The following is a 10,863-nucleotide window of genomic DNA, read 5'->3' as shown; positions in this document are numbered from 1 at the left end:
CACTCTTACTATAACCCCTTGACTGATTAGCGTAAGAAAACAAAATGTTCTCACATTTAATCCAACCTCATTTATTAAATAGTACATTAATAGTGGTGACATGTAGGACAGAGACAACGCCGTCATGGCCAGTGTTCACTTGGCCACTTCCTGCAGCTGGGGCTCTGGAGAAAAGAGAAGGGAGATTGAGAAATGCTCGGTCGTATTCATTAGTGCATACCGTAGTGAAACACTTTGCAAAACAAAAACAAGCGTTTATTGTTCCGGTAGTTCCTTTCATGTATATATATATATATATTTTGGGGGTTTTTGTTTGGTGCCTAAAGAATACAACCCTGGTTGAGGGTGAATGAATCCTTTAAAACCACCCATGTCAAACTCATTTCATGGAGGGCTGAGTGTCTGTGGGTTTTTGCACCTCCCTTGTACCTGATGAATTAAGGTCACTAATTATAGTAAAGAACTCCCCTCACTGGTTGTCTAGGTCTTAACTGAAAGGGAAAAAAAACACACATACACTAGAACCACCACGGAATGACTGACACCCCTGCTTTTAAGCATAGAATGAGTATGCTACGTAGGGTGAGATGGGGGTAGTACAATTTAGTCTATGACTAAGCTGCCAAGAAATGCTACTACTGCAGTAGAGCTGGGTGACATCCATATCACAATAAATTGACAATTATCACAATAATGAGAAATCAAACGACACGTTTGTTCAAATTAATTTACACCCCAGTTACTTTTTCTATTACACTTTAAATGTCGTAGCTATCTATTGTTCCATTAGCAATCGCCCATATTATTTCAAACGTCACATTTCTCGACTGTAGGCAACTTGTCGTTATTAATGATGTCAGTAAAATGTCTGATCATTTTCAGTTAATCGTCCCAGCTCTATATTGCAGTGCATTGCCTTTAACGAACCTGTAAATTTGAAGTCAGGGAATTTGGTGAGGTCACCGGTCCCGTATAACCTCTGCAGTTTGGTGATCTCCTCTGAGACTCCCTTTTCGTAAGAGGGGCCTGCATCAACAATCCCACCTGCTGCAGCCCTGGAGAAAAGAGAAAGATGGGGAAGGAACCTTTTAAAACAACACTGTAGCATGGAATACACTACTCTGTTATTTAGGGCTGACCCCATTTAGTCGACTGATAATTCTTTATTCGAGCATTAGCAAAAATATATATATCATTGTGTACAAGACACCGGTCTGATTTACCCCTGTGAGTGGACTAATCCATTGTGGAGGCCGTGGGGAAGGCACAGTCAATCACTCAAATACATGTGCTACTAAAATTGTATATGGTTCTATTATATAAGAACAACGGTGCAACACTAATAAAAAATATATTTCAGAACAAATTTGCTGCGTTGACTAGTGGTCGCTGTCCACGGTTCTGAAACACGCTGTTGAATTGGCACCTTTTCCTCCACCATGTTGCTATGTGCATAATAGCAAAGTTAACGAGCATATTGGTTAACGAGCATAAAGCAGAGGCAGCTGCAGAATGAGGGGAGACACAATAAGGCATGGGCTGTTTTCCTAAGAAAAGTGAGGATACCAACTTATTTAGGTCTAGAAATCAGTCGCCGTACTATTAAATGTGCCTGGCTTTATAAATCATGCATATACAGTGGATTTGGAGAGTATTCAGACCCCTTCACTGTGTAGCTGGTTTTCATCAAGGACCTCTGTACTTTGCTCCGTTCATCTTTTCCCTCAGCCTGATTAGTGCCCCAGTCCCTGCCACTGAAAAACATCCCCACAGCATGATGCTGCCACCACCATGCTTCACCTTAGGGATGGCACCAGGTTTCCTCCAGACGTATCACTTGGCATTCAGGAGTTCAATCTTGGTTTCATCAGACCAGAGAATCTTGTTTCTCATGGTCTGAGAGTCCTTTAGGTACCTCTTTTTTGGCTGTAATGTGCATTTTTCCTGAGGACTACCACTTTTACTACCATAAAGGCCTAATTGATGGAGTGCTGCAGAGATGATTGTCCTTCTGGAAGGTTCTCCCATCTCCACAGAGGAACTCTGGAACTCTGTCAGAGTGACCATTGGGTTTTTGGTCACCTCCCTGACCAAGGCTCTTCTCCCCAGATTGCTCAGTTTGGCCGGGCGACCAGCTCTAGGAAGAGTCTTAATGGTTCCAAACTTCTTCCATTTAAGAATGATGGAGGTCACGGTGTTCTTGGGGACCTTCAATGCTGCAGAAATGTTTTGGTATCCTTCCCAAGATCTGTACCTCGACACAATCCTGTCTCGGAAATATACGGACAATTCCATCAACCTAACGGCTTGGTTTTTGCTCTGACATGCACTGTCAACTGTGGGACCTTATAATGACAGGTGTGTGCCTTTCCAAATCATGTCCAATCAATTGAATTTACCACAGGTGGACTCCAAGATGTAGAAACATCTCAAGGATGATCAATGGAAACAGGATGCACCGGAGTTCAATTTCAATTCTCATAGCAAAGGGTCTGAATACGTATGTAAATAAGGTACGTTTTTAATACATTTCTACGAACCTGTTTTCGCTTTGTCATTATGGTGTACCGTGTCTATATTGAGCATGATTTAAAAAATGTAATCCATTTTAGAAAAAGTCTGTAGCGCAAGAAAATGTGGAAAAAAATCAAGGGGTCTGAATACTTTCCAAATACACTGTATATCTACAGAAATAAGAAAGATCCAGCTTCAGTTGCCTGTTTGAGTGTTTGTTTAATTGCCTACTTATTCCGTGAGCACCAAGCATCAGGCCAAGGAAGCCCTACCTTTGTTGTAGTGGGTGAGCTCAAGAAACCACATAACTAGTCAGCCCTATAATTATAATACCCTATAACGAGTCAGACATATATAACCTATAAAAGCACCTTCAGCATCCTATGCGGTTCATGGATCTTGCCATCTAGGCATATAGGACCGGGTTCAGAAGCTGCACAACATTGTGGAACGTTCAGATAGAAATATATCATGTAGAATAAACACGACTGACATGTACTGTATAATCAAGAATCAAGTCTGCTAGCTCTGTTCCCCCACATGTTTTTATTTGCAACATCCCACAACGTTCGCCTACTGAACATATGGCCCATCCTTCTGCAAATAGCTCTGCAGTGCTAAAAGCACGTGCAGACTCCCTGCCACCATCTCTGTCATGACATCCCGGGTCATTCCACATAAGCCTAGCTAATGTATAGCCTACCAACATGAAGAAACAAGTAAGTTAGCAGTAGTGAAAGTAGGACAAATAGTGCGGTTATTTATCGCACTCACTTGCTCTTGGTGCTGTAGTCGCGGATCTTGTCCAGGAATAGTTTCTGGATAGGGTCCAGGTCCTTGGCCCGGTTGAAGAGGACAGCAGACAGGCCGAAATTCCTGCGCAGTGTCAATGACACCGCGGAGCGCAACAGCGAGGACAGCCGGAATAGTTTATGAAGCGCCATACTGTCAAACGGAGAGAGGGACACATGACAACTGTTAAGTTTGACAGTGACGCTACCAAACTAGCTAAGCTGAACATGTATATTACTGGCGATAGATAAACCGTGCGTGTACAGTAGCGACATGAAGTTAACGTTACTAGCTAGTTAACGGTTCCTCGCTGGCTGGATAGCTGACGGCGGTAACGTGGCTGTGGGAACTAGTGGGAACCCAACCCTGTGCATATCTTCCATACACCCATCTGAGGCAACAAAAATACATGACCCTAGCTAATTTACAGTATTTGGGGGGAAGTTACAGTATTAGTCAACTCTCTTACCGGCTGGCTATGACTTGTATTATCATGAATATGACGAACATGTACGATTTGGTGTTAATACAATGAAATCGATTATAAGGCGTTTAATTCCGCTGTAAAAACACCACTCACCTTGGATTTGACACTCGTTGACAATGATTACTTCCACTGTGATAAACCGCTTTGCATTGTGGCTATTTTTCAATCGGTCGCGTTCCGGAACATCAACGTGCGTCCTGGCTGCGCATCTATCTCTACAGCCCTGTTCTTTTCAGCGCTATATCGTTTTTATCATAGCAATGTGCATAGCTTTCATATCACCCACATAATAACGATGCTTTATGTGCTACCTTATTTGGTATTTTATTCTGAAGTGAAAATCAAACTAGTCAAATGCCTTGAAGGTGCATGTCTTTGCCCCTGTGGCAAAGCAACAACTGTCACACGAAAAACATACTTGCTGGATTTACACCAACGATTTCGTCTTTCCCTCAACTTCGTTGTACAGTCCTATACATCTATTTGGTTTTTCTTTAGGCTATTGAAAATTGGATTTACAGTGTGCACCAGTAACTTACTGATGGTTTTAATCTCATGAATCTGATTTTAGTTGTCTTATGATCTCCTACTCAAATAAAATACTACATGGGTTACAATAACATGACAATACGCAATCATGTGGAGTTGATCAAAGCAAAATCAAACAGGACAAAAACATACTTATCTTTTCAATTGCATACCTTCCTACTCTCTCAGAAAAAGAGGTACATAATTGTAGCCTAGTCTAGGCCAATTTAAATGGGTACAAACTAGAGGGCTTACATTCCCACGGGATGCCTGCAGAACCTGATAGAGATCATTGCAGCACAGTCTGCATTTTTCATGCAGCGGGTGGGAGCGGGCAGTCAGAGACTACTTCGGGAGAATGTCAATGACTTAGCAGTGTAGTGCCAGGGTAACAATCTCTCCTTCAACGTCAGTTGGACCAATGAGCTGATAGAGGACTAAAGGAGAAAGAGGGGACAGCATGCCCTCATCCACATCGATGGGGCTGTTGTGGAGCCAAACGTATCACTAAGGACTTAACATGGTCCACACACAGCAGCACAGTCATGAACAGGGCACGGCAGCGCCTCTTCCACCTCAGGAGGCTGAATAGATTTGGTATGGGCCCTCAGATCCTCAAAAAGTTCTACAGGTTCACAATCAAGAGCATCTTGACTGGCTTCATCACCACTTGATATGGCAATTGCACCACCCTTGATTGCAAAGCGCTACAGAGGGTGGTGCGGACAGCCCAGTACATCACTGGGGCCAAGCTCCCAGCCATCCAGGACCTTTGTAGCTATGAGACTTGAAATTGAGCTCAGGAGCATCCTGTTTCCATTGATACTCCTTGAGATGTTTCTACAACTTGCCACATATTTATCAACTGTACTCTGATGTTTCACAAAAGTTTAGAAACTTTCTATTCTCATAGATTCTACATATTGTAAATTAAAGATAAACATTTTTGCTAAGAGTATTATTATATTATTAATCAAATGACTTTAAATCACCCAGCAGTGCTATTTGCAGAGTAAGCTCCAGGTAAATGTTGCAATTCTTCAGCCATTCCTGAACTTGCGACCAAAAACAAAACTACATATGGACAGTACCAAAACAAATTATCCAATGATTCTGTCTCATCGCAGCAAGATCTGCAGAGCTGGTATGGTTGTATCCCCCCATCTATATAACATTATATTGGTTGTCAAATGAAACTGATATACTTTTTTATTTATCACAATTTTCTTTAGACAATTTTTGTCTTTAATGCAGGTCCGACAGACAAGCTCCTTACTTTCTCCTCCTTCCACTTGCCTCTTCCATGTTTGTGGTACTGCTGCAATTAGATGGTTGTAATTTTGAGTAGAGCAGACTTTTCCATATATTTCCCCAATCTCTTTCCAGGAGTTCAAACTCATTTTCGTATCTTCGAAAACCCGACGCAAGGTTTCATAAAGATGTTTTTTATTTGTGAACTTGTTCTTTCATCGAAGTTCTCCATGTTTGTTGTCAAGGAAGTGAGTTTGTGTTTATACAGGATATACCGCCCCCACCTACCGTCAGCCAATCATGTCAATGCGGAGTTATACGGAGCTCTCTGCATGGTTACAACATTTGGGAGGCGCACTCCGATGCGGTACAAAGCTTGATTTGGTGTTGCGCCACACCCTCCGCACGGAGCCTCTGAGTCGCATTGCCAGAGCAAGCATAAATTGCCATTTACCTCTAGTCTCCTAGTTGGCTTTACCTCAGTCCTCTACTGTTTTTAATGTACATCTGTGATATTTATTACCCCAACCTAAGAGAGGGACAAGTAGCCCAGTTCGCAGACGACCTGTTATTGGGCCACTATTATTGGGCCTTTGTCCATGCTCGAAAAAAAGCTACAGAGGAGCATAACAGAGATCCAGAACTGGACCAATCTGTGGCGGCTCAAGTTCAACCCCCTGAAGACCTCGTCTCCAGAACCCCCAAAAGAACCAAGCAAGTGCACCTTCAACTATATCTACAGGCACTGCAGAAGACCCTAAAGGCTAAGTTCCTTGGGGTCACATTTCAAGAACAAATGTCCTGGAGTGCCCATATAGAATGCCTGGAGGAGGAGGGAAGGAAGTGAAAGAACCACCTGAGGGTACTCTGCAGAAGAAAAGGAGGAGCCATGTCCGGAACAGACGTCAGAGTGTACCAGAGATACATCCAGCCGCTCTGCGAGAATGCTACATCAGCCTGGTGTATCATGGGGAGGTCTCATGTCAGGAAACTTCTGACCATTCAAAACCTTGGCGTCAAGATGGCAGACAGACTCACCACGTACACACACACACACTATATACATGAGCTTTCAGGCTTGAGAACAGCAGAGGAGAGGATGGCTGTTCTGGGGGCGCAGGTTTACCCTCAGGTCGGTGGACATTCCATCACTGAAACCCATGATTCGGGAGGAACAAGCTGTCCCGCCCAGATTTGTATCCAGCATTGAGCATGTCACTTTTAAACCACCGTTAGAACAATTTTAGAGTGGATATGATGCATTTTATTGTGATTTTATAGACTCTTATTCCCGCCGGTTTTTACTGCACTTTACATCCATTAAAGTTTTTTTTTAATCATATCAAGTTGAGAAAAAATATATATAAATAAAGGAGAACTCCACCACCCCCTCCACCTTGTACCCCTCCAAACCTGACTTTCACCATGCATGGCATGGAGAAGACGGATAGAAGAGGGCATGAAGCCCTGAGATGTCCCTACCAGTCCCAAAGATTGTCGTCGTCTCCTAGTTGGGTGTGTGAGATCAAGTGAGTCGAGTAGGACATGTGTGGTCTTATTGAAATAGAGTAGCATTGGCAGAGAATCACATGGCAGTTATCTTTCCAAGGAAATTAACTTAAACATGATTAGAATATAGTTGTAAGGGAAAATGTGCGCACCCCCAAATCATAATGTTTCCACCTCCTTGTTTGACGGTGGGGATGGTGTTCTTGGGGTCATAGGCAGCATTCCTCCTCCTCCAAACACGGCGAGTTGAGTTGATGCCATCAGCTGGTGTCTCATCTGACCTCAACACTTTCACTCAGTTGTCCTCTGAAACATTGAGATGTTCATTGGCAAACTTCAGACAGGAATGTATATGTGCTTTCTTGGGCAGCGGGACCTTGCGGGCGCTGCAGGATTTCAGTCCTTCACAGCGTAGTGTGTTACCAATTGTTTTCTTGGTGACTATGGTCCCAGCTGCCTTGAGATCATTGACAAGATCCTCCCGTGTAGTTCTGGGCTGATTGCTCACCGTTCTCATGATCATTGCAACTCCACGGGGTGAGATCTTGCATGGAGCCCCAGGCAGAGGGAGATTGACCGTTCTTTTGTGTTTCTTCCATTTGCGAATAATCGCACCAACTGTTGTCACCTTCTCACCAAGCTGCTTGGCAATGGTCTTGTAGCCCATTCCAGCCTTGTGTAGGTCTACAATCTTGTCCCTGGCATCCTTGGAGAGCTCTTTGGTCTTGGCCATGGTGGAGAGTTTGGAATCTGATTGCTTCTGTGGACAGGTGTCTTCTATACAGGTATCACACTGAGATTAGGAGCACTCCCTTTAAGAGGATGCTCCTAATCTCAGCTCGTTACCTGTATAAAAGACACCTGGGAGCCAGAGATCTTTCTGTTTGAGAGGGGTCAAATAGTTATTGCCATCATTAAAATGCAAATCAATTTATAACATTTTTAACATGTGTTTTTCTGGATTTTGTTGTTATTCAGTCTCTCACTGTCAAATAAACCCACCATTAAAATGATAGACTGATCATTTCTTTGTCAGTGGGCAAACGTACAAAATCAGCAGGGGATCAAATACTTTTCCCCCCCCACTGTATAGCCCTTGGTTCACTCCAGCCCTGACTGCCCTTGACCAGCACAAAACATCCTGTGGCGTACTGCATTAGCATCGAATAGCCCCCGCGATATGCAACTTTTCAGGGAAGTTAGGAACCAATATACACAGGCAGTTAGGAAATCAAAGGCTAGCTTTTTCAAACAGAAATTTGCATCCTGTAGCACAAACTCCCAAAATTTCTGTGACACTGTAAAGTCCATGGAGAATAAGAGTACCTCCTCCCAGCTGCCCACTGCACTGAAGTTAGGAAACACTGTCACCACCGATAAATCTACGATAATCGAGAATTTCAATAAGCATTTTTCTACGGCTGGCCATGCTTTCCACCTGGCTACCCCTACCCAGGTCAACAGCTCAGCACCCCCCACTGCAACTTGCCCAAGCCTCCCCATTTCTCCTTCACCCAAATCTAGATAGCTGATGTTCTGAAAGAACTGCAAAATCTGAACCCCTACAAATCAGCTGGGCTAGACAATCTGGACCCTCTCTTTCTAATATTATCCACCTCAATTGTTGCAACCCCTATCTCTAGCCTGTTCCAACCTCTCTTTCGTATCGTCTGAGATCACTAAAGATTGGAAAGCTGCCGTGGTCATCCCCCTCTTTAAAGGGGGTGACACTCTAGACTCAAACTGTTACAGACCTACATGATGAAGTCGGAAGTTTACATACACCTTAGCCAAATACATTTAAACTCAGTTTTTCACAATTCCTGATATTTAATCCTCCTAATAATTCCCTGTCTTAGGTCAGTTAGGATGCCCACTTTATTTTAAGAATGTGAAATGTCAGAATAATAGTAGAGAGAATTATTTATTTCAGCTTTTATTTCTTTCAACACATTCCCAGTGGGTCATAAGTTTACATACACTCAATTAGTATTTGGTAGCATTGCCTTTTAAATTGTTTAACTTGGGTCAAATGTTTTGGGTATCCTTCCACAAGCTTCCCACAATAAGTTTGGGGAATTTTGGCCCATTCCTCCTGACAGAGCTGGTGTAACTGAGTCAGGTTTGTAGGCCTCCTTGCACGCACATGCTTTTTCAGTTCTGCCCACACATTCTCTATAGGCTTGAGGTCAGGGCTTTGTGATGGCCACTCTAATACCTTGACTTTGTAGTCCTTAAGCCATTTTGCCACAACTTTGGAAGTATACTTGGGGTTATTGTCCATTTGGAAGACCCATTTACGACCAAGCTTTAACTTCCTGATTGATGTCTTGAGATGTTGCTTCAATATATCCACATAATTTTCCCATCTCATGATGCCGTCTATTTTGTGAAGTGCACCAGTCCCTCCTGCAGCAAAGCACCCCCACAACATGATGCTGCCACCCCCGTGCTTCACAGTTGGGATGGTGTTCTTTGGCTTGCAAGCCTCCCCCTTTTTCCTCCAAATGTAACAATGGTCATTATGGCCAAACAGTTCTATTTTTGTTTCATCAGACCAGAGGACATTTCTCCAAAAAGTACAATCTTTGTCCCCATGTGCAGTTGCAAACCGTAGTGTGGTTTTTTTATGACGGTTTTGGAGCAGTGGCTTCTTCCTTGCTGAACGGCCTTTCAGGTTATGTCGATATAGGATTACTTTTTTACTGTGGATATAAATACTTTTGTACCTGTTTCCTCCAGCATCTTCACAAGGTCTGTTCCTGTTGTTCTGGCATTGAGTTGCACTTCTCGCACCAAAGTACATTCATCTCTAGGAGACAGAACACATCTTATTCCTGAGCGGTATGACGGCTGCGTGGTCCCATGATGTTTATACTTCTGTACTATTTTGTACAGATGAATGTGGTACCTTCAGGCATTTGGAAATTGCTCCCAAGGATGAACCAGACTTGTGGTCTATAATTCTTTTTCTGAGGTCTTGGCTGATTTATTTAGATTTTCCCATTATGTCAAGCAAAGAGGCACTGAGTTTGAAGGTAGGCCTTGAAATACGTCCACAGCTACACCTCCAATTGACTGAAATTATGTCAATTAGCCTATCAGGAGCTTCTAAAGCCATGACATCATTTTCTGGAATTTACCAAGCTGTTTAAAGGCAGTACATTTAGTGTATGTCAGCTTCTGACCCACTGGAATTGTGATAGTGAAATAATATTTTTGTAATTAATTGTTGGAAAAAGTAATTGTGTCATGCACAAAGTAGATGTTAACAAACTATAGTTTTGGTTAGGACAAGACATTTCTGGAGTGGTTGAAAAACACATTTTAAATGACTCCAACCTAAGTGTATGTAAACTTTCGACTTCAACTGTATATTTATCCTACCCTCCATTTCTAAAGTCTTCGAAAGCCAAGTTAAAAACAGATCACCGACCATTTAGAATCCCACCATGCCTTCTCTGCTATGCAATCTGGTTTCCGAGCTGGTCATGGGTGCACCTCAGCCGCGCTCAAGGTCCTAAACGATATCATCCCCATGTTCTTTAATATCTTGCTCCTTTGCACCCCAGTATCTCTACTTGCATATTCATCTTATGTCTATCACTCCAGTGTTTAATTGCTAAATTGTAATTATTTTGCCACTATGGCCTATTTCTTGCCTTACCTCCCTCGTACTACATCTGCACACACTGTATATATAATTTTCTATTGTGTTATTGACTGTACGTTTGTTTATCCCATGTGTAGTTTATCTTGGCCAGGTCGCAGTTGTAAATGAG

At 42.8% G+C, this 10,863-nt stretch overlaps 1 protein-coding gene across 4 annotated transcripts; it reads right to left on the bottom strand.

Annotated features, from left to right (window-relative positions):
* Positions 1 to 55: 55 nt before the first annotated feature.
* Positions 56 to 5,796, bottom strand: atp5pf (ATP synthase peripheral stalk subunit F6). 4 transcript variants are annotated; one of them, XM_052498993.1, is made up of 4 exons: positions 5,618 to 5,796; positions 3,289 to 3,459; positions 928 to 1,055; positions 56 to 164 (listed from the first exon to the last, which is right to left on the bottom strand). In XM_052498993.1, exons 1-4 carry the CDS (start codon positions 5,719 to 5,721, stop codon positions 136 to 138), a joined length of 432 nt encoding a protein of 143 aa, XP_052354953.1. In that variant the 5' UTR covers positions 5,722 to 5,796; the 3' UTR covers positions 56 to 135. The 4 variants fall into 4 exon arrangements, with proteins under 4 accessions (XP_052354953.1, XP_035610828.1, XP_035610829.1 ...); XM_035754935.2 differs by having other exon boundaries at positions 5,598 to 5,726; XM_035754936.2 differs by lacking the exon at positions 5,618 to 5,796 and adding an exon at positions 3,887 to 4,048.
* Between the last annotated feature and the right edge of the window lie 5,067 nt (positions 5,797 to 10,863).

Source organism: Oncorhynchus keta, chromosome 37 (genome assembly GCF_023373465.1).
Source record: "Oncorhynchus keta strain PuntledgeMale-10-30-2019 chromosome 37, Oket_V2, whole genome shotgun sequence".
Classification (NCBI taxonomy): Eukaryota; Metazoa; Chordata; class Actinopteri; order Salmoniformes; family Salmonidae; genus Oncorhynchus; species Oncorhynchus keta.
This window is presented reverse-complemented; position numbering and strand designations above follow the sequence as displayed.